Source organism: Paroedura picta, chromosome 2 (genome assembly GCF_049243985.1).
Source record: "Paroedura picta isolate Pp20150507F chromosome 2, Ppicta_v3.0, whole genome shotgun sequence".
NCBI classification, from domain to species: domain Eukaryota; kingdom Metazoa; phylum Chordata; class Lepidosauria; order Squamata; family Gekkonidae; genus Paroedura; species Paroedura picta.
The window spans coordinates 151864238-151889242 of record NC_135370.1 but is presented as its reverse complement, the minus strand read 5'-3'; the positions used below and the strand labels follow the sequence as shown (position 1 = coordinate 151889242).

Here is a 25005-nt window from a genome sequence, read left to right as displayed (position 1 = left end):
GATTCTATGGTCTTCTCTCTCTGAAGCCATTCCCTGCAGCTGTGGTGTGGCTGCAGAGAACCTGAACTGGGTACAGGGAATGTGTTGTATGGTCATATGCTCAGTCTTGATGCACTACAGACTAATGCAGTTATCCAAGGCTAATAACAAAAGTGTTCATGGCCAAAGCAGGATGCGAAAATCCAAGCAGATTACGGAACTATTTATAGAGCAATTTCAGCTGCCTCTCTCTCCTCTCTGGCTGTGGGGTTTGCAGATCAATAAAATGATAAAAAGATTTAGACAGCTGAGGAGCCCATGTGAGTGACTGACACCCCTGATAAATAGATTTGAAAAAGAGACACAAACATACAGGACCATTAAGGCTAACTGAAAGACACCCTGTGTGCCTACGTGCATAGAAGTGGACAGAAGGAAAATGTGTCTCATGGAGCCACAAAAGACATACTTGAAAGAGCCAAATTTTTAAAATGGCCTGTTCTCCCCACCCCCCTTCCAGGATCTCACTGTAATTGTCACGTATAATTTGTTCTTTTATATTCCAAAGCTGCCTTCCTGCCTTGGTGCTTGGTGTGCCTGGATCAATGCAATGGCTGTCACAGCTTCTCCATTGTTTGGCATTATTTACCGAAGAGCAGAGAACGATTGTGCTTAAGTTACAGCAAGTCTCCAAGGCGAAAGGGCATAGCCAGCCCCAAAGCAAATTGTTCAACTAGCCTTTCTGCTCTTACCATACTGAGGAAGCACAAGTCAGAAGTCCATTTTATTTTTGACTCATATAACAGATATAATTTTAAAACAGCCTCACAAAAAATTTACATTCATGACACTCATCCTCCTCCTTTGCTCACTGTTCCCAGTTGACTGTCTTCCCATTAACCTTAACCTCCAGTTGTCTTAAGCAATGCTGGTAGTTTCCCTAGGCAATACTGTGAACAAAAGAAAAAGTGCCATATTATTTCTGTCCAATGTATAAGCTTTTGATCCAGCCAGCAATATTATTAAATTCTCATTGTTACTACGTACCTTGTTCTACATGGTTTTTCTCTGCACAAGTGTTATGGTTCCCAGCACAGATTGGGGGCGGGGGGTGGTAAAAAAGAAATGCCCTCTTCCTTTTCACCAGTGGAAAAGCTTCTTGGTCCCAGCTGACATTTAAAAAACATTGTCTCTAGATACTCGGTAATCAAATTAGTTCAAACAATCCTGCATAATTGTGCAGAAGGCAAGGATTATAAGGGAATACGTTTGTGGATGACTGCAAAAGCTTGATTCCAGTCTCCTAATACAAGATTCCTCCATAAGTTTGTTATTGCCTGGTGTCTTACTTTTCCATTTTTTCTTCAACCAAAGCCATTTCCAATTTTGTAAAATCCTGCCCTCTTCAAGGTACATCCTCTCTGTATCTTCCTAGGGCAGGCCATGTTCATTATTTGGTAGGAACATTAAACGGCAATTTCAGTTACTCAGTTGCCACAAGTAGTCGCGAGATGTCCACTGAGTTCCACTGCTCTTCCCCCCCCCCTCTTTTCACACATAAACTGAAAAGGTGTCTGTATGCACAGATAACCAGCCATCGCTGCTGAACAAGCATTGTTCAGTACAATGTGGCTATTAGCTGCAGAGACTCGTAGATAAGCTTTCAATCTTACTTTTCATAGGACCACTGATGAGATGGCCCAACACTGTCCACTTGGAAGCACAACTGAAATGAACAAAGATTATGCAGTAATAGCTATGCTTTGTGGACCGGGCATTTTAGCACATGACTGTGTTGCCCATTAAGGCCTCGTGACACAAGGATGTGATTACATGTCAGCCACTTGAAAAGTCTGTTGAGTGATGTGTGAACCCTCACCCCAGTTTAATTGAGAACTGGACTTTGAAATCTCAGCTAAAAGGCCCGTAAGCCTTGTCCTGGTAGGGGAGCACACAAGGAAATCTAGTGGGAGTACAGTAAGCATGGAAAAGAGGGGTGCTAGGTTTCCCACCAGCAGGTTCACCCACACTGACCCCTCAGCATCTTGGTTAATCACAACCTGGGAGACAGAGATGGCAAGGGGTGAAAAGATCAGGGTAGTGGTGACCTGCCATATTATGGAATCTAGATCCCAGTAATGGGATTAATACAAAAAAGCAGAAACAAGAAAGCGGCAATCAAGCATTCTTTAAAAACTAGTTCAAACCACCATTCAAACCACTATTCTTCCCAATGAGCACCCAAAGTGACGTATATTGTTGTTCTCTCTTCTATGTTATATCCACAACAACCCTATGAGGTAGGTTAGGCTGAGTATGTGACTAGCCCAAGGTCATCCAGTGAACTTCCATGGCAGAGAGCGGATGTGAACCTCAGCCTCCCATATTCTAGTATGACATGCTAACCACTATGCCATGCTTGCTCCTAAATGCCAGCAATTAGGGAAATACAATAACTAATGACAAAAGTTAGGCATTTGCACCAAGTGCTATTTTGCACCAAGTGATATTTGTACTCCACTGTTTGACTCTTTTAACTTGGGATCAAAATCAAAGTACATTTGCTGCGCTTACAGTCAAATACTAAACTAATATGGTGCTGTCAACACATGGAGGTGCAGTGCCCCTTCAATTGCTGAGATGAAAACTGGAAGTCCTGCAACTTATGCATTCATAGCCAGGGTGACTTGAACCGTGACTGGCAAATACATGTACTAGAGAATGCATGTTGTGCGCTGAATAAGAGATTGCAGATTTATTGTTACAGTCACAGCTACCAGCATCTATCCTATGTCTTTTTCCACTCCAGAGAAAACAAAACTATCAAAGTGATTGCGTGGCTACTCTGTCAGTGCAGCTCACATTGACAAGCAAGAAAGACAGAGGAACTGTTTGGATCGTGGCAAGACGGAGCTCCAGGCATACAAAGGTGATGGCCCGAAATGGGGGTGCCCATGACAGCATCCACAAGTGGGATTATACCCATCCGTAGGAAGCCTGAGGCTCGAAAATAAATCATATCTACTGTGGGGTAGCTCTGAACCTTTCATTATCTTTGACATATAACTGAAATTCTCAGGAGGCCTCTGTGATAAGACTTAGAAGTGCTTGTTATCAACCCAGCAGGATAAAACATCCTCAAAGGACATTCGGATGAGACCCTGAGCAAAACATTCATTAATATGCCTGACATTTTTGTTCTTCCTCAGTCATCCCATCAAGCAGACTTTTTCTATTTCTGTGACAGTGGAGGTCCTTCACATGTACGCAGCTTTAAAGGGCTTCCACAAACAATTAGGACAATCTGTTGTATAGTTTAAAAAGGAAGGGGCTGGGTATCTAGCTTTACTCTTCCAGATGCAGAGACTGGGCGTATGTGGCTGTCCAAAGGTACATCACAGCAAACTGCTTATTTGTTTCCCAAAACTACCAGGGAATTTGCTTTGACTGTAGAAAAAGGGCTCCCATCCTTCTGCAACAGGAAACTGGCAATGGATTTCTGTGTGATTCCATCAAGTATTAAAGATGCACAGTGCAGAATCATGTCGAGCGTCCAATGGACATTTATTTTATTGTTACTTTATTTATAGGCCCATATTCCTTGCTGAGAGTCAAGGCAGATGTATTGGTGAATACCACTGAATGCCACTGAAGATAGCCAGCATGGTTTAGTGGTTAAAATGCTTAAGAAAAATCTGGAAGACCAAGGCTTGAGGGCCTTGGGCCAATCACACATTCTCAGCCTGACGTATTTCACAGGGCTATTGTTGTTGTGAGGGCGAAACTGAAGAGGTGGGAAAAATTTTTGCAAGCTGCTTTGGGGCAAGGAACACAAAAAACATATTTGATTGATTTGAATACCTGTGCTTGGGGGCATAGATATCTAAATAGATAGAATACATTTGTATGTTTCGAGTCTACTTCTAACCATGATTAATTTTAAAAAGTGCTTCCCCTCGTAGAAGGAGGTACAGCTACACACCAGTCAGGGAGATGTCAGCATGCTAGCAGGTTCTTAATATGCAATTAAAGGCAAGCCTATGCTTATGCTAAGTGTCTCTTGTGGTAACAGTTAATTAGCATGATAAAATCCTCATTTTGTTTCATGCCTACTGATGGCTCTCTACTTCTTACTCCTGAGAGAAAAGAAATGGTAATGTACCCCTGGGAGTACTGAAGATAATTTAAAGTATAGAAAATGATTTGACCCTTATGGACAATTAGGGTCAGTGCAATAAAAAAACCCAAAACAACAAAAAAAAAGTATTCTGCTCAAATGAAGGGTATGGACTGTTTAATTTCAAGGCAAACTACTACAAAGTGACTGCAAACAAAGAAAGTTTAATTATTGTTGAATGTAAATGTCACGTGCAAATGGGCCTGCTTACTAAAATTTATGTGCCGCTGTATAACTGTGGTTTCAAAGTTATTTACAATAGGCACTAAATACATAAAAATATTTGGAGAACAGTTGCAATTCCAGGATAATTCCAGGCATCATATGAAGTGCTGCAGTTCTAGGCTATATGGCTGAAACAGTTTGATAGACTTAACATTTGATTCTTTTTTTTAATTAAGGAGCATATTTCATCCAAGCCTGGTTCAGTCTTACCATCTCGTACTGGGAAGAGTGAAGGAAGCAAAACATGTGGGAGAGCAGAAAACAAGAATAGCAATTTCAGGGAACATGAACCAACCCATATAATCTCAGATTCGTTTTTTTCCTCTATTCCTCCAAAAAAAAAACAGTAATAAAACTGAAAACTGAAGCCTTACCTGTCAGTATACGCCATAGTTCTCAGACGGTGCTCTTGTTGTCCATAATGGGAGAATATCAGCATTCAACTACACTTTGAGATCTCTGTTTACTCTTCAGAACACAGACCAAGAGCCCATGTTTGGAACACAGAAGCAACTGCATGATCTGATATTTTAAGATATAACCAGTTCCTCCAAATCTATACACATTTTCTCCATATATGGTCTCCTTCCCTTAGTATGTCTGACTCTGCCTTTTCTAGTGTAGGGTCAAAAACAACCAGTCTTTGTGATGCCAGAATACCCTTGTAACCACAAAAGCTCTTCAAAACTGGGCTCCCACTCTCCAGCTCCTATGTCCCAAGGTCACCAAATGGCATTAGAAGAAAAAATGAACCTCCCCTCCAAAAAGGCTGCTGGTCAAATGGCATGGCATGTCAAAAGAAAACCCAGAACTGACATCAGTCCACTCTAGGAATTTGCCATAGAGTTTCCTAGAGAGAAATGACATTGCTGACTGTGCCCTCTTCCAGTCCTTGTTCCTGGTCTCCTGCTGGTCCCTGGTGACTCCAATTATAGCACCTCAATATTATATAACATTTTATCTTTGGCCTCTTTCTCCCTGCATCCCTACTTGTGTCTTTTTTAAGTAAGAGAAAGTGATACTGGAGCAAACATACAAGGATCGTGCCTGAGAAGTCCAGCTCAGATTTTTAGAATGAAACTATATGTGATGCTGGACTCCAGTCATCAAAGATTCGTATATATAATTAGGATCAAGGGCAACACATTGGGGAAGAGGAGAGAAATATTTCCCTTGTCTTACCTCCTGATCTGAAATGTCCTGCAGAGGCTGTTTTGACTCTGGGGGCAGGGGGAGGACAGGTTTCTGTACAGTCCTCAACTCTTTTCCCTTTTGGGAATTCTAGAATTCTAGAAATGTCTCCTTTCCTATCATGGCTGTATTTGAGGGCAAAATTACATGTCAGGACTGCCAATGAATTCCAACATTGTATGTGGTTTGGCTGTTAGCCTTCCTGGAAGTTTCACACAAACAAACAAAAAATCTTGTATGAATTATCCATTCACCATCACTGATTGCCTTCACACTTAGCAAAATGTTACTTTTCCTCCCTTCTCTAACTGGCAGTGAAGTCCTAAGCACACTTACATCTTTCTAAATCTTTTGATTGCAATGACATAAAAGGGTGTCTCTCTGCTTAAGGCTCCACTTCCAGTTTCTGTTTAAAAATGGAGATTGACCTTTTCCGCATGGGGAATTAGGCCTAGGCCAGCACTAGTCTGGTTGCGGGGCTAATCCCCGCTTCCACATGACATCGGCACCAGTCCAGGCCTAGCCTGATTCAGGCCCTCCATTGTCCCGCGGCAAGGGAGCACGGATATTTCCTCATTCTCTTTTCTGTCCCGGGTGCCAATGAGGCCTATGCCGGAGCAGATCTGCATGGCAGGGAAGAACAGGGCCTTCTAGGCCCAGCTCCCCCCCTGTTGTGAGCCAACTGCACAGTGCTGCTGAGCTGCCTGGGGCTTTTTTTGTTGTTTAGGAATGTGGTATTGCTACTGTATTGCTAAACAGGAAAAAAGCCCCCCCCCCCACACACACACACACAGAGGAAACTTGCCGCTCCAGCTGCCTCGTGTGGAAGCAGAAATCTGGGGAGGATGGTGTGTGCCACAAAAATGGCCCCCCATGGGGACACAGGAAGTGGTGGGGCAAACTGCCCCACCACAAACACCCAGTGGCAGCCCAGTGTGGAACCGCGAGTGCAGAATAGGCCACAGAGAAGCAGACTAGGCCATTTCTTTGAGAAAACCGTATGTTCAAAAGAGCTAAATCCTATGAGAACAGCTTTTCAAAAAAAGGGAAGTCCAAGCTATTTTTTAACATTTTAAATTAAAATGAGGCTCAACTCTTGAAAAAAATGTATTTAAATACTAAATATGTAAAAGTTCAAACAATTAAAAATTCATGAAAGCTAAACGATCTAATGAAGTGCTGATACTCATGAGGAAACTGAGAGCAAAACATTTGATGGAGTGGATATCTTTTGTTCCCAGAAGTGGGGAAAATCCTGATATTATTTGGCTAACTGAAATTAGCCCTCATTGCTGGCTTGAGCTCTTTAAAGGTAAGTGCTGGCAAAGGATGGGTGATGGTCTTTTTGCTGCTTAAATGGTTAATGACACCCTTTGATTAATATGTGGGGAAACAAAGGTTAACCCACCCATCCCCTTTACTTGACACTAATCCTTAGAAAGAGCCTGTTTTGCATTTGTACTGGGAAGTCTAATCCAAAAGAAATAGATACTGAAGAAATATCAGACAAAGCAGTCACTGCTGTGGCCCAAACTAAATTTTAAATAAAACAATGCCGCTGTAGTGGAGAACTGCATATAGTATCTGTAATTATTATACAGCATCAAAACTGCTTCTAGAGATATTTTGCTCCAAGATAGTAGAAAGCTACTAAGATACATTTTCAGTTTGTTTCTAAGGCCCAGAGATACATTTTTTATTTGCCCCTGGAAAAATCACACACATGCACACACATTGCATTCACATACAGCCACCACAAATCCCCCCCCCAATTTTGAAATCTACCCAAGTTCCAACTCCCAATTCACCATTCCGCCCTCCCAAATAAACAAGGTAAAAAAGAAGAAACACTTCATAAAACAGCAAAGGAAATAATGTTAATTTCTTTTTAAAAACTATAAAGAGAACAAAATGAAACTTGAGGGGAAACTTACTGGAGTTACAGTTTATCCTGATACAGTCTAGATGGGGAAAAATAAATGAAAGATGAAATTGCATCCTTCAAGGTAACAGCTGCAGACATCCAAAAACAATCAGTCCACCCTTCCGGGGACAGACACACGCAAAGAGATGTGGCCATTTTATATCTTTATATATACATTATGTACAAATACAAGAGTGGCTGTATATCTGCAATATGTACAGAAAAAATATCAGATCTATATGTCTATTTCACAACTGTGCAGGTGTGTTTTTATGTGCATGTCCATGTATGTGAAAGTAGTATATTCTGCAAATGAGACAATACAGAGAATGATGCACTGAAGATTATCTAGTGATTCTAATCACAAACTGCTTCTTAGCTATCGTGTCAGTAAGGCACAGATATTCTTCTTCAAAGAGCAGATATTTGGCCTAGTGACACTTAAAAAAAAACCCTCTCTTGTTCAAAGACAATGTAGCAATGCTTCTTTATTATGTTTTGTGTTATTGCATAAATGCACCACCAAACCAATATAGTATACCTGGCTTGGCAATATTTGCTGGTGAAACATTAATACCCTTTCCACCTCTCCCAAGAACAAGCCATTCCCTGTGCAATAGCCCAAAATACTTTCCAAAAATCTGTGCTGTCACTGTTCCTCAAAGAAGAGGAAAGGGTTAACATACTGCCTACTTGTCCCCTATCATAAAATGGCCACTTGCAAACAGCTAACCGCACAAACGCCCAGCCCAGATTTCAGTGCATTTTTGGAGGGTTCGGGGCATTTTTGATTGGTTGGGAGAGTTGATGCAAAGGCAGCCAGCCATCCATCTCCTCTGAGCCCTGTTTCACCTTGCTGCCTGAATGTTAAGACTGACTAAGACACTGATAACATTCGGGAAGAAGATGAACTAGGCAATGCAGGGCAGTGGCAGGCCTGGTTACTTTTGACAACCCCACAAGCTTCACTCAGAGGTTCTGAACAGTAGGGCAGAAGGATGAACAAAACAAGTGAAAATACAATGGGGGGGGGAGAGAGAGAGAGAGAAAAATCTGTTTGCTTATTATAATTCTGAAACAAAACATTACAGTCAGAATTTCAGCTGGGAGTGCTTGTGAGCACTTGCCGTTTATACAGCAGCTTGGCAGGTGATCAGTCATAGCTTAATAAGAAGCAATCTGCCTCCTTCAGTTCTCTGGTTCTGAACACAATCCTTGTCCACGTAGCACAAGGTACGCTTGAGCAACACCTCAGGGCACTGCATGGCTGATTTGACTAGACTGTTCTTCTCTTGGGAAGGCCCAGGCCTACAGCCAGCACCTTGCAGCACTAGCAATCTGAACTGAGCACCATAAAGACATCTACTGCTGAGTAGCCAAAACTTTGGATAGTGGAAGGTAGACTCTCTTTCTAGAAAGCATGAAATGGGACAGTTGGTGCTTAACTACGCTGTGCTTACCCAAAAGAAAGGTCTTAAACTTCAAAAGGGGCGGGGGAAGGACAAGACAAGGAATCTGAGTGAACAGGAATAAACCAATCGGGAGTAGTGAAGCCATAAAAGAGAGTCTGTTGTCCAGCAGATCTTCTCTTAAGAAAATATGGGTTTGGTTTCGTGCGATTAGGTTTGTCATGTGTCGTCAACCGCAACAGAAAAGTGGGAGCAAACAGTCCTTGAGCATTTGGTACAATCACCGTACAGGGGTGGCTATATCCCTTCAACAGGTGTGTGTTAGTAAGGTGGGTTACTGGAAAGAGATAAAAGGAAAACGTTTTTTAAACCTTCCCAAAGCTGGAAATGGGAAAGAGGAGACAGTAGGAAAGAAAGAATGTGTGCGTGCGAGAGAGACAGAGACAGAGAGAGTGAGAGAAATAAAATTTCATTTAAAACAAATTGTATTTGCAAAGTCAATAGCAGATCAAATCCATCTGAGGACCTACTTTAAGGGTCATAATTTTTAAGTATCCTCTTCAGATGTTCTGGGTGCACATTCTTATTATTTATTTTCTCCTGGTCCTTGGGATTTGCAGTTCCCTCTTTATTTCAACTTCCACTGATTCTCATCATAAAATGCACTCTGCACTCTAATGTTTTTCCAGGTTTATGCAACTGACTGAAATGATACATTTTTTTAACATACTTACCAAGTATGTTTCTAATTTAAATGACTGGGGGGGGGAATCATATGTTTACAGATTATGAAATTTGGATACAGAAACTAGGAGGGGAAAGCATTTGTAACAATAATACTGGATTATGAGTAGGCCCATAAAAAGTCAGCTTTTCTTAATGGGAAATGAAGAGAATTGGTCTGTAAGCCTTCAACAGATGACACAAATGTTCCTGATAGAGAAACAAATGGCTGGAAAATCCAAAATGTCATCTCATTGATATTTCCCCAGACACTGGAGCTCTAGAATAGCCTGTACTTGGGAAATGTAGCTGACTGAGCACACTTCCTTGATGAAGCCTGAGTCAAAGCTTCATTCTGGTTCATCTAGAAGGCAAATATGGTTGGAAAGAACAAGAAACTTGGTGATATTAAAGAATCCACCAGTAGCTGTCATGCTGTGCCATCCTACCAATAAAAGGGTTGGGAATAGGGGTGCCAGCTCTGGGTTGGGAAACTCCTCGAGATTTAGGTGACAAGAGTTTTGGGGAGGGAGTTCAGCATGGATGTGATGCCATGGAGTCTACTTTCCAAAGGTACCATGTTCTCCATGGTGGGTATTAAAGTGGCTGTGCCTATATGGCAGGCTATTTCTCTCATTCTCAACACATGCTTTAAGCAGCAGGGTTAATTCTGAGGCATGTGTGAAGCAATGACTCACTGAACTCTCTTTGTCTCTCTCCCTCCTTCCCTTCCTTTCTCAACAGAGATACAAGATCTGTCACATTCGGGCTTCTACTCTTTACAAAACAAGGCTCCAATGTGTCATGAAATGTGTTATTAAGACAGCAAATATGCTGCCCCAGTTTCCCAATGGGGGAAGATCTGAAACAAAGAAGCAGCATTCACATAAGAAGCTCTCCTTCACCCGCCCACCCACACTGCAATCTCCATCCAGTCTTCATGTATTCCTGAATTTTGGGTTTTTTTTTTAAGGGTGTTGTGCAGGTGAGAGGGATATGCCAGCCCCTGCAGGCTGCTCTGTACACTGTGTTCGAAGGGCTGTTTGCTGTGCGGGCCGCAGGCTTCAGGCCTTTGAAGGGTTGAATACCATCTTTTGATATACCATGACTGATGGGGTGTAAGGAAGCTTTTACAACTTGGATACACAGCGTCAGAAGATCACAGAAAATAACATAATAAACAGGGCTTGAAAAAAATGGAATGGAATGAAACAGGAAATGAAAAGCGAGCACAGGAATCTTGAATACCATTCAAAACAGTCTTTGCCAAAACATATTCCTGGTGTACCACCTGATTTGGATTCCACCTGTATGACATCCTAATCTCCAATCTCTCATTATTATTTGTAGGTTTGTAATTTGGATTTTTAACAAAAAAATGGATTTAAAAAATGGTGATAAACGTTTAGATCCTGGATCTTCCTGACCCTACAAGTTCTCCACATCCAATATATCATGTTGGTCTGAAGAATTCTACTCTCAAATGATATTTCAGGTTTGAGTTAGTTGAGGTGGTAAAGTTAACTAAATATAAATTCTCGGAATCCACCTGTGGCCTTCAATGTGATGACAATGTTGGCTTTTGTGGGAAGCTTTAGCCATCAAATGCTATCTCGAACGTTTTCCTTACAGATCAGATACTGCTGCATCACAGAGCTGTCCTGACTGTCACCTTCAGGGCCCTGCAAGACTGAAGCATCATTTCTGGAGTTAAGTTGGAGTGATGCTGCTGTTACTGCTGACAGGGCCATCAAAGATCTGTAGGTTTGGCTTTGCTAGGGTTTGTTCCTGGACTGACCCTCTATTAGGACCCATCATGGAGTAAGTTTGTAACACAAATGCCATACTCAACATTCTAGTTAAGGACAAATAAAAATGACCATAGAACTCTTATTGTTTAAATGAGATACTTAATATAAGGACCTAGATGACCCAAATCCCAGGTTTCAATAAGATGGTTGAACCTTGGTTCTTGGATTTTTCGCTTATTTAGAAGGGCTCCCTTTGCTATTATTAACAGCTGTGAACAATTTTCGTTCCCAGAGATTCAACCTTGAAAGATGGTTCTGCCCTCCCTGTTTGCAGTTGGAACGCAAATGAACTGTCTGGTTTCAACTGGCTGCTGAGTGAGGCATTGTCTGTTAGAAAAGACGGCTTCTAACGTACATAGATGCTTCATTTTGTTCTTCCACCCTGGCTTCCGTCGTAGTGCACCTGTGGACTGTGGAGACATCCTATTTTGTAAGAAGGGCAAGATGGATGACTGAAGGATGCCATCTTAGGATGTTTGAAGATAGTAAGTTCTAAGTATTCGATTGGCAGATTTTTAGATAGTAGCAGTGAGCTTTATTTGTTTCTATGTCTTTTGCCTGTACCTGGGTGATTTATGCTGTGCAACATGCTTTAAGCTAATAAATTTAGTTTATTTTTAAGCTGAGTCTTGAAGCCACCTGGAGGGTGGGAATCTGAGGCCTTGAAAGGGAAACCAAGCCTTCACTTTTAAAAAGGGGTGGCTTGTCCTTATACTGAAGAACTAGTTAAATGATGTTGTGGGTCCTGGTGAGCCATTATCAAATTCTGGAACAATATATTTATTTTTGTCTAGCAAGAAGAAAGGCAGCTTTTCTTGGATTCTGGGAATAAAAGCAGAAACTAACCAATGCCATCCTAAGCAGACATCCACCATTTACTCCATAGACTGCAAAGAGTGTAACTGTTCAGAATTGTCCTGTCAGAGCGATGTTAGATGTCCTTACTCTTTCTCACTCTGCATTCCCCACCCCAATCATAACTGAAGTAGAATTTGGCATTTCCTCCTGTGGAGAAGCACAAAGAGAGTAATCCTAAGCAGTCTATGTAGAATGGGCTTAGTTTCAGTAAATAGTTAGGATTGCCTACTATGGATTGGAAAATTCCTAGAGATTTTTTTGGGGGAGATGGAGGAGGGTATAACGGCATAGAGTCCAATCTCCAAAGAAGTCATTTTTCTGCAGAAAGTGAATCCTATAGTCTGTAGATCAGTTGTATTTCCAGAAGATCTCCAAGCCATACCAGGAGGTTGGCAAACCTAGTTCTTAGGATAGCAGCCACAAGCTGTTTCCCTACAAAAACATGTCCATGTCCAGTGGTACCCTCATTTTCATTATATCTGAAGCCACTCTTACCGAAGATGAAAATAAGGCTATTCCACAAACACATTCAAGTATAGTCTGAGCTGGATAGATGCTCATCAACTGGTCAAAAATATTGAGATTACTGTGTTTCATTTTATGTATTTATATTATTTCTCAACCAGGATTTCATGAGACCCAGGGTTTCTTGAGAACCCTGGAAGGGTTTCCCAAATGAGTGGGAGTTAATATTTTAAAAGATTTGTTTAAATTTGTAAGACATTTATCCAGTGACATGATCAAATATGGTCATGTCGAACCCCCCTCCCTCAAATGGCCAATGATGGGCCTGGAGGGAGTTGGAAGGGGAGGGGCTCCGTGTGGGCGTGTACACAGCTATGTGTCCCAACCATATTCTGCACATTAGTGTCATTTCTGGGGTTTCTTGAACCCTAAAGAATGTTTCAGGAGTTTCTCAATGGTAAGAAAGTTGAGAAAGGATGATTTATTGTTAGATCTCTCTATCTCTCTAGAGACTCTTCAGCTTCCTCTTAGTCCAGGCAATGGTGCCTCAGAACTTTATGAGCCTGGATTTTCCATAATCAGGAATGACCTCATGTGACAGCACAACTGCCAAGCCACAAGCCCTTAACAAAAGGTGATCTTGGCAACAATCATGGCAACATCGGGGTTTTTAGCAGGGTTTTTCATATGAAGACCCCGGAATGATCTTTGGTCCATTTCTTATTTTTCTGTTGGGGAATATGGTGAAACAAGGTAAGAGTGTAGATTACATTAGTGACAGAACAATAGCCTGTGTCAGACTCTTCATCATTTCCTTTCTTTCTTGATCACTGTTACCTTTTGCCAATAGCAGAGAAAGAAGCCATTTGTTATCCAGAGAACAAATGATCTGAAATATCTTCAGTGGTGGGACTGAGGAAAGGGTACAAACATCATTTATTATATTGTGGTATCAGAAAAGAGAAAAATGGGCATGCATGCCAAAGTCTCTCTAAGATACCCCAGAGCACTGAAGGAACCAAGAACGTTCCCACTCCGTGGTAAAAGACGGATGCTCCAAGTACTCAACATATCCTTCAGGGGGCCTCAGAGCCTAGTGCAGCACAATACTGGGTGTACTTTCGGCTGGACATAAAAAGGCAGTCTATACTGTTCCAGTGCGGACAGATTCAAGCATGTAATTGAGAGGCAATCAGAGTTTGCACCCTTCCCTTTCTCTGAAAAGCAAAACCCAGAAGGTCTCTAGATCTGGATTAATTCAGAAGCATACTCTGCTTAAGAGGGGGGGGGGGAATTACTTTGCCTATTTGCTTCCATGTTATTAGGTATATGTATTTCCATCTGCTTATCATATTATTGAAAATGCTGTGTGCCGTTTCCCGGTGTGGGTCCTCAAAATGTCCCTTTATGTCAATTATTAGGCCACATTAAGCAGCAGACTGATCCCCACACTACTTCTGTAATCAAGAGATAACTGGGAATGTCTGAAATGTAGGACACCACTCTTTCCCAAAGTGACAGCTACAGACCCTCCCTTGACTGTTTTGAATAGTGGCAGAGAGGCTGGATCAATGAGGCTGTGACTGATCAAAAGATGGACCGAGTAGCATGTCTTACACAAAGCTAACCAATTCCAAAACAGGAAAGGAAACTTAAAAAAAATATAAACAGACTTTTAAAAACCACCATTATCCATCACCAGGAATTAACATAAAATCTCCATGCAACGATGGCTGGAGAGATTGATTCTCCATGGTTAATACTGTTACAAAAATACATCAACGGCTACTTATAATTCAATTCATGGGGAGGAAGGGGAGGCGGACAAGAAAACAAAAACAAGCTCAAACTAAAAGCCGAGGGATATGTCATTATACGATACCTAGATTGACCATGAGTTTGACACGGCCCCCATCTAGCTCCAGGCGCAAGGTATCGGCTGAATCACGTGATGTGGTGGCCATTAGCAGTCCATAAGCTCGCTGGGACATGAAGCGGAAGGACACATCCTCTGCCTCTGTGTGCATGACCATAGGCATAATGATCTTCATGTACATGCTGCCATCGTAGCTCAGGATGGAAGCCTCTGAACAAAGGAAAAGATTAAAAAGAAACACAATTATACATTTCACTAGGAGCAAACCTACACTTCAGACCTTTAACGATCCAACCACACTTTAATAGTAAATAGCATTCTGTTAACCTTCTGTAAAAGGCAAAGGATTTTGGGCATGCAGACTCCTGCATGTTAGGTAGAGAACAGCACTGAGGGTGAACTGAAGTTGGACAGGTATGCTCACCTGTGCCTCAGACAATATTACAGAGCTAATCTCTATGGACAGCCAGCAGCAGACATGTGATGATATCTTTAATACGAGAAGTATGAAAGAAAAAGGCGACAACTTCCTCCAGAGGTCTCAAAGTCTATATACCTTTATGAAGCAAAAGCAAGATCCTTTACTGAATTCATTTTATTTGTGTAAACATACTGATGCTCTTCCTCTACAAACTGATGGATTCAATAGGAAAGGAAATGTGGCCTCTAAAAGCAGAGGGAACATAACTGCTGGTAAGGAAAAATTCTTCAAATCCTCTCTCACACCAACTTCTTCCCTTCAAGTCTGCAACTTGAAAAACATGGGGCAAAACTGGAGAGGTCATGTCAACTCCAAGCTGAATGAAATAAATCTAACCAAGTAAGAGCGACTGTGCAGTTACTGTCAGTTTTTGATGAAAATGTGAACCTTGACTGATGGCACCCCCAGGAATTTCTTTGTCATCATTATGGCTGCCAGGTTCATTCTCAACATGTCTAAGTCTGTGGATACTTAAATCCAGATACTGGAGACATGAACACAGACATATGGCTGTTTCCACAAACCTGCAAAAGTCCCAGTCTTGAAGAAACATCTGAAATCTTTATACACACACATATCTGGGAGGTTAAAACCTCCAAAATAACAGAAGCAGTACCTGTAACTTTAAAACAAATAGATGCCCTCAGTGAGAGCCAAAACTGTACTGCTAGCCTTCAAGAAGGAATATGCATGTCCTGCATTGTGCAACCAGACCATAATTTACCACTTAGGAAACATGTTTTTCACTGAAACAAAAACCTATAATGACGAAAACAAACACATAAAATAAATCCTAACCATTGGTGGCTCTAATATTTATGAAAACCCCCAATAGGTGGAGCACTGTCCAGCACACATCTGGGTGTCCGGCCTGCTAGCACCCATTGCATTCCTGGATGCAACGGGCTTTCAGACTAGTATAAAATACATAAAATGATTAACAGCTCAACCCTAACCAGTTATATCTTTCTTAAACTACTGATTTAGGATTGCACTGTATGACTCTAATTAATTTCAAGTAGGGGAAAGTGAATTCCTAATGCTGCTAACATACACATTCTTAAGAATACACAGTCTTAGGAAACATTACTTAGAAATGGCATCAAGAAATGGCACCAACACTGAAGTATTTACAGGATGATGCTTAAAATGAGACATGATAGACAGACAGACAGACAGACAGACAGAGAATGAGGATTCTAGGTATATATCAATTGAATTAGAGGTTGAACCTGTGTGACTTAGTTGAAAGAGAATGAAAAGCTTTTTCTTGAAGACACACAAAACAGGTTTTGGGTGTCAGTCATTTGGAATGTCCCAGAGATGGCTACAGAGGACAACAACATTTTAAAATGATGCAAAACCAGTAAATTGCCACATTTAAGATACACAGCAATTTACTGGTTTTGCATCATTTTAAAATGTTGTTGTCCTCTGTAGCCATCTACATATATATATATATAATGGGCCTTAGGAAGTCTGAGCAACAATAAAGCTAGTGGTAGTGACAGCATTCCAGTTGAACTATTCAAAATCTTAAAGGACGATGCAGTAAAAGTGCTACACTCAATATGCCAGCAAATTTGGAAAACTCAACAATGGCCACAGGATTGGAAAAGGTCAGTTTACATTCCAATCCCAAAGAAGGGCAATGCCAAAGAATGTTCAAACTACCGCACCATCGCACTAATTTCTCATGCTAGCAAAGTTATGCTCAAAATCCTACAAGCTAGGATCCAGCAATATGTGGACCGAGAACTTCCAGAAGTACAGGCAGGATTTCGAAGAGGCAGAGGAACTAGAGATCAAATTGCCAACATATGCTGGATCATGGAGAAAGCTAGGGAGTACCAGAAGAACGTCTACTTCTGCTTCATTGACTATGCTAAAGCCTTTGATTGTATGGAGCACAACAAATTGTGGCAAGTTCTTAAAGAGATGGGAATACCAGAGCATCTTATTTGTCTCTTGAGAAATTTATATGCAGGTCAAGAAGCAACAGTGAGAACTGAACATGGAATCACTGACTGGTTCAAAATTGAGAAAGGAGTTCGGCAAGGCTGTATACTGTCGCCTTGCCTATTTAACTTGTATGCAGAGCACATCATGAGAAATGCGGGATTAGAGGAGTCACAAATTGGGATCAAGATTGCAGGGAGAAATATCAACAACCTCAGATATGCAGATGATACCACTCTAATGGCAGAAAGTGAAGAGGAACTAAAGAGCCTGTTGATGCGGGTGAAGGAGGAGAGTGCCAAAGTTGGCTTGAAACTCAATATCAAGAAAACAAAGATCATGGCATCCGGCCCTCTCAATTCCTGGCAAATAGAAGGGGAAGAAATGGAGATAGTGACAGATTTTATTTTCCTGGGCTCCAAGATCACTGCAGATGGGGACTGCAGCAAAGAAATTAAAAGACGCTTGCTCCTGGGGAGGAAAGCTATGGCAAATCTAGACAGCATCCTAAAAAGCAGAGACATCACCCTGCCAACAAAAGTGCGTTTAGTCAAGGCTATGGTCTTCCCAGTTGCAATGTATGGCTGCGAAAGTTGGACCATAAGGAAGGCCGAGCGTCAAAGAATTGAGGCTTTTGAACTCTGGTGCTGGAGAAGACTCTTGCGAGTCCCTTGGACTGCAAGGCGAACAAACCAGTCAGTCCTAGAGGAGATCAGCCCTGACTGCTCTTTAGAAGGCCAGATCCTGAAGATGAAACTCAAATATTTTGGCCACCTCATGAGAAGGAAGGACTCCCTGGAGAAGAGCCTAATGCTGGGAGAGATCGAGGGCAAAAGAAGAAGGGGACAACAGAGAATGAGGTGGCTGGATGGAGTCACTGAAGCAGTAGGTGCAAACTTAAATGGACTCCGGGGAATGGTAGAGGACAGGAAGGCCTGGAGGATCATTGTCCATGGGGTCGCGATGGGTCGGACACGACTTCGCACATAACAAACAAACAAACAAACAAACAAACAAAGATACACAGCAGCCATGGAGCCATGGGGAGGAGCAGCAGGCAAGGTTACACAAGGTTACACAATCTTGGGTAAAATAAGACCACAATTTCCAGTAAGACTATAGAATTTTTGCACATTACTGTTCTAAACCAGATGTTATTCATTGTTGGCCCTAATTTGAGTAAAGTGATACTGAGATGAGCTGTTTCTATAGCGCTGTGGTCATTTCAAACTGTGCCACTTATTTCCTGCCCTTTTTGCCATGTAATCTTTCTCAGAGATTTTTGAAAACAACGTTCCAAGTTGAGCAATAGGACACATTTTGTGTCCAGCAGCACCTTTAAGACCAACAAGGTTTTATTGAAGGCATGAGCTTTCATGTGCACACACACTTCCTCAGATACAATGTCATGGAATGGAAGTAAGCAGTTCATACTTATAGGCAAAGTCTGGGAGTAAATTAACATGCAGCATAATGAAAATGGTTAACAGATTCCAGAGATAAATAGGAAGGAAAAAAAAAACAGGAATTTTGATTTGTGTGTATTTGTGTGCACTTAAAGGTGCTACTAGACTCAACAATTGTTCTGCTGCTTCAGACCAACATGGCTACCTGCTCAAATGTATCAAAGTTGAGGACTATAGCACTAAACCAATATTGTTCTTCGGTGCTATAGCAGCACCATCGAGATATCTTGACTCCATTTATTCAATGGTCCCTTCACAGAACTAAAGAGCCATACTGATTTATTGCTTTAGCACTCAACTTAGATGTTTAAAACAAGTCTGTGAAAGAAGCAGTCTCTGCCCTAAGGAGTCTCAAAATGGCTTACAATCGCCTTCCCTTCCTCTCCCTACATCAGAGACACGAGTTATGTGGGACAGTGAGCTCTGACAGGACTATGACTTGCCCAGGGTCATCCAGCTGGCTGCATGTGGAGAAGTGGGGAATCAAACCCGGCTTACCGTATTAGAGTCCGCTGCTCTTAACCATTCCACTAAGCTGGTACAAAGAAAAGAGGTGGGGGTGGCACTGTAGGAAGCCATATGGGTGTTTTCAAACAGCACACCTCAGCCATTCAGTAGCCCAGGGAAGAGGCAGAAAATGGAAGAAAGTGGCTCAGCCATGCTTTGCTAGCCTGACACAGGTGAGTTGACATGAACAGATAAATTCTGCTACCTGCCAGTTACTCAAACAGGAAATTACATTAAAAAAAACCATTAGCAACCAGCAAGTAAAATGGAATACAAGGGCAGTTTGAAAATGGCCTGTTAGATTTAACAGACTCAAGGACTGCCCAGGAAATACACTCCCAGCAGTCTTCCTCCCAGAGTCTCTATGGCTACCAATCTCCAGGTAGGGCCTAGAGAACAGCTGGAATTACAATTGATTTCCAGACAACAGTGATCAGCTCCTCTGGAGGAAACGGCCACTTTGGAGGGTGGACTCTAAGGCAGGGGTAGTCAACCTGTGGTCCTCCAGATGTCCATGGACTACAATTCCCATAAGCCCCTGCCAGCAAACGCTGACAGGGGCTCATGGGAATTGTAGTCCATGGACATCTGGAGGACTACAGGTTGACTACCCCTGCTCTAAGGCATTTCATCCTAATGAGATCCTCCCCTCTCCAATCACCACCCTCCCCAAGATCTCGCCCCAAACATCCAAGAATTCCCTAGCCCAGGGATGGCAACCCTGTATTAGAAAAATGTCCTTGCGCACCTTGTCCTTCCACCACTGGGGGTCTATGGGCACATACCTCATGGAGGTGGACAAACCCCAAACCTCCTCAGTAGGATTCCCCACACTAGGCAAACAGAGAGCCTGCTCACATCTGCCCCTTAACACCCTGTCTGTATTGCAAGGGCTACCCCAGTTGTGGTGTGCGAAAAAGACCAACTGCTGCAACATCAGGTCAAATGGCAGCATTTCAGTTTGTGCAATGCTATGGAGTATTGGGAGTCATTTGCTATGAGAAAGGCGAAGCTCCCACAGGTAGGTAGCCAAATAGCATCAGGGTAAAATCCCTAGCTGGCCCTGTTATTGAGCCCATAGGAAAGTGGGAAACAAAGCTCATCAGCAAAGATGTGTGTCAGGGGTGGCCAAAATTCCAGAGGGAAGGATAGGATCATCCCCTTTAAATTGTGCTGCAGGGGGGCACATGGAAAGTCAAACTTCCAGCAGGCCCAGCCTAAGAAGCTCCAGTATCCAAGATCTAATTGAGATGGGACTCAAGGGAAGACCCCACATCCCAGCAAGACCCCACACAAACTGCCCAGGAGTCCCCTGTGCTGCCAGCCAGTCCTCATTACCACCCATCTTGCAATAGGCATAACAAGAATCCCCCCCCCACACACACACACCTGTCAGTTCAACTTTCAGATACTGTATAACATTTTGCATTTCTTCTCTCATCTCTTTGAAGCTGGGGGGAGGGGGCAGCTCATTGTAGAAATTCAGACACATTATTGTGTCTGGAACATGCACATCAAATTTCATTCCACTTTTTTCAATGTTTAAGGGAAAATGGAAATATGTACCCATGCATACCTACCAAAAGGGAACGCCATACAGGCAAACTAAACCAAATGCTACTTTGATCAGCCAGGAACTGTATTCATTTCCCTCAATCACAGGTTGCAGGCTGTGATAATCTGATGAAGGAATGAATACAGAGAAACTCACTGACTACCTTCACCTTTCAATGGCTCTGCTGAATCACAAGGGATGAGTGTATTTTCCTTGTTCTGCTCATTTGTTGTTCTGTAATTTCATTTGGTACAGCGTTTCCCTCCTACTTAATTTCACTCTGAACATTTCTAAAATTAAACTGAGAATTGTTAGATGCTCAGTTCTATATGCCTTGCAGTTTGCTAGCATTGCACACACACGCACACACACACACTGATCACACACTGCAATAAAGCCATGTGATCAAGCATATGCATATAGTACGAATAGATATAAAACAGCAGCAGAATTCTTTGTGTAGTGTTTTACCGAAGAGCACAAGCATTCTTATTCCCTGCTCTTACTACGCATAAATTTCTTCTAATACTCATCTAAAATCTACCCTTCATAACTTAAGATCATAAGATCTAATCTTACCTGTTGTACCCAAAAAAGAACAAGTCTTTTCCATCTTCTATTTGACAGCCCGACAGGTATTTGAAGAGTTCAATCATGTCTCCCTTCTACAGGCTAAATACACCCAATTCTTTCAACCTTTCCTCATGGCTCATAGACTACTGAGTGCTTTTGCTGACATCTTCTGAACCTGTTCCAATTTATATACATCTTCTCTAAAAGTGTGGCACATATGAACACCAGACGTTTTGCACTGAATGTGTGACAGTCAAACTTGCTGCAAGCACCTGCCAAATAGTTTGTACCTTTGTGTTCAAAACTGAGTATCCTCCAAAACTCTGCCAGTCCAAACAGACTGACAACCATTAACTCTTAGATCAACAGTTCCCAATCTTTTTTAATATGGCGGCCCATTCAAGGCTTGCCCAAGGTTTCTGGGTCCCCTAAGCAAACTAGGACCTTGGCGTCCATCTAGTTCAGTATTCCATCTTCTACATTAGCTAACCAAATGTTTTTGAGAAACCATTAAACATCACACAAAGGGCGCAGCTACCTCCACTATGAATCCCAGCAAGTGGTCTTCTGACATACACATCTTTGCATATGGAGGTGATGGTTCAGCCTTTGGCCACCCTCTTCTTCTCCAGTACTCCCTCTAACCTTCCAAGGTCCAGGCAACTCACTCTAGTAATCATCAAGACATGTTTTAATTAATCAACACATCTATGTAGAGAAGAAGGAAAAAACCCACTAATGTATGACATGAAAGATATTATTTCAGGGTCAGATCTTGGTTTCCAAAATGCCAAACAGCAATGGAAAGGCCAGGGGCAACCATTTTCAGAAGCTCCTGAGCCAAAGGTTGTAAAACAGAGCCTTAAATGATCACCAAAAGACAGCGTTCTTCAAAACAAATAAACAGCACTGATTTATGACTGAAGAAAAAGCCAAGTGCATTGCAGGATGCAGCCAGTTGCACATGCATAATGTGCCATACATGACTGGAAATAATAAAAAGAAGTAAAAAAGTACAGTTAAAGAGTGCTAGTACACTGATTGCTATTTGGAAACCAAATCAGATAATTCAAAACTCTAAAACTCTGTGAAGAAATCCATCTAAAAAGAACTTTGGACACATCCCTAATCCATGCCTTGGTCCATGAGGGCAAGTTTGCACCCTGTTCACACTTGGGTTGAGGGGAAACAAAAATGCAGTCTCTTCAAGCTCAATCCCAGACTCTCCGTTGTGCACCTGTACTGCTGTTACTTCCAGCTGCTGCCAGGAACCAAATATGCGGCACATTATACACATACTTACCAACTACCAGCTGCAGAAACACACACCCCATCTCCCTTCCCACTCAGTGGATTGTATTAGGAGATGCAGTCAAGCATGAAATGGCTCTTTTTGACACCTTCAGCTTGGATGTGCCCTGCATGAAACTGTTTGTGCTAGTTTCCAGGCATGTGCGTAGAATCAGCCAGTGTCAAAGCATGTGGCGGCAGGGGAGGCAGTCAGAGTATACAGGGGTTGAAATAACAGTCCCGTTGCCTGCTTCTACAGGAATATCTGTTTGTGAGATGGAAGCCATTTTATAGCTAATATATGAAAACTTCACAGTGCCCTCCTATGCAGAGTTGCCCCTGTTTAAGCCCATTAACTTCCCTAGGGAAAGATCAGAATGACTGTGCACAGTACTGCACTGTTAGAGAAGCAAAACAGGGGGACGGGGAGGAATTGCATTCTTCCCTAAGGAATGGCAAGCCCTTGCAAGGGGAAAACTGAGCTTTTCCCTGACTCTTCCCCAGCCTACTTCCTCTGATGTCCACATTGGTGCTATTGGGAGAGACTCTGAATTTGTTTGTTTTTTTAAAGTAAATGAACAAACTGGGGTTTAACTAAGACCAGGCAGCAGAAATCCAATTCTTGAGAATATGAGGATATTTTTCTACATGATCAAAAGATATGAGGACTTCAGTTAGGCATCTGCTCTCAGGAAGTAAAGGCACCACTGACTGGTGGATAAATGTGACCTTTACTTTTTCCTCACTTGTTTGTTCCTGTTGTGTCCAGGGCTGGGGGTCTTGCTTCCTTTAGTTGTCGATTCAGTATTATATATTTTTATAAGTCCAGAGTAAACACTTGGGCCCATTCCGCACCAGGATCAATGTGGCAAATTGATTATGGAAAGAAAAAACGCAATTTTAAATAGTGGAATTCGGCGTAATGCATACCTGCCTTTGTAGTGGAATCCAGTTGCGTTTCAATCGTTTCCCACAGGTTTCCAATCTCGGCAAAAATCGCTAGAAAGGAAGCGATATTTGCCGTACTTTGTCCCGCCCCTGGCAGTCAATCAAACAAGTAGCCAATGGGCAGTTGTTACCATACTCCGGAAAAGCCCCTTTGCCTTTAAGAACATGTTTTTTTTTAAAAAAAGAAAAACACACGTTGCAACAAATATGCCTTGACTCCTTGATTCCTTGCTTCCTCCTAACGTAGAGACCCATCTAGCTGGCAGCTGGCCTGTGAGCTGCCGATTCATCATTGCCATGCTCCCCCGAGTGAAAAAAAAATCCCCCCCCCTCGTGCACGGGCGCGATTTTCGGCGGAAAATAAAGGGAACTTGCAAACGGGGCTGTGTTGTGCTTGGTGACTTGAGGCGAGCTTTAAAGCAGCTCTGTGTAGGGACTGCAGCTGGAGAAGCCTCGCTGGGTGAATGAAGGCTCGCCAGTTCGTTGCTCTCCACTCGCTCCGAGACAAAAAAAATGGCGATCACTTTGCCGGAAGTTCGGAGGAGAGAGCCAGGGGGAGGGACTTGGCTGGAACCGCAACAATGTTAAGGCACAGGTCTTTTTCGCTAGTGTTGCAGATTGGTTGCAAGAGTGTAGCGCTTTCCAGAGGGTGAATCCACTTTTTGGGATTTCCCTGGAAGCGCTACAACGAAGTGCTTCTAGCGGGACTGTTTCAGGAGTGTGGCCGATTGTGTACGACGTTGTGCATAAATGCATTTTAGTAGCGATTACAATTTGCCACACTCCTGCTACATTAAACCTGTGTGGAATGGACTTTGCAGTTTAAATCTGCAAGGTAATATGCTGCTCTGGAAATGAAGTGAGTGACACTGAACTGACCACTAGAGGGAACAAAACACATTGATGGATGGATGGATTATATTTATTGACCACCGCTCCCAGATCACCTGGCTCATGGTGGTTTACATGAGGACAGAAAAAAAGCCCAAAGAAACAGGAACACACAAGCTAGAAAGATGAGAAATTGGAAAAGCCCCATATTTCTTTAAAAGTCTAAAAGCATAAAGAGACACCGGAAGAGGAAGACAAAAGAGATGGACACTTGAAGAAGGCCTTTACACACATACACGAAAGAGATGGACACTTGAAGAAGGCCCAACACACACATTTTCACAATTTCTCCCTTGTAATGTCTGCACTCTGTCTGCACTAAATTCAAAATGTTGCAAGGTCCTGCTCTAATTAACAGGAGCAGCACTCTCTTTACATTTTCAAGTGCATGGACATTCTATTTGAACAAACAAGCAAACCTAAACCTTCTGTGGAAGGGAAATGTTATGAAACTGCCAGAATTTGGCATCTCTTCTTGCAGAGCTGCACCCACGGGGGCAGCTGGGGAGAGTGGTCTGGAAAGCAGCTTCTAGGAGAGGCAATAAAAACATTTGCAGACAGGAGAAACAGTAGCTGGTAAATGTTATTTCTAGCCCAGAGACCTGAGGACCAGGGGGCCGCAGCCTTGCAGAATCTTGGCAGGAGCCGAAAAGGAGTGCAGAAGTCCGGAAGCTTGCTCCAAATGTCAGTCTAACAT

General features: G+C 42.4%; 1 protein-coding gene across 33 annotated transcripts in view; it reads right to left on the bottom strand.

Annotated features, from left to right (window-relative positions):
- Window positions 1–25005, bottom strand: part of NRXN3 (neurexin 3) — a 1515064-nt gene that overhangs the window by 979853 nt on the left and 510206 nt on the right. For 26 of the 33 annotated variants that reach the window (XR_013228547.1, XR_013228548.1, XR_013228549.1 and 23 more), the window contains 2 exons: window positions 14645–14848; window positions 7507–7533 (listed from right to left, as the gene is read on the bottom strand). Coding sequence is in view for 29 of the 33 variants with exons in the window: in XM_077323384.1 (XP_077179499.1) it covers window positions 7507–7533; window positions 14645–14848 (231 nt within the window). In the remaining 4 variants the exon portion in view is untranslated. The remainder of the gene's footprint in view (window positions 1–7506; window positions 7534–14644; window positions 14849–25005) is intronic. The other 7 variants (XM_077323381.1, XM_077323367.1, XM_077323369.1 and 4 more) reach the window with 1 other exon arrangement.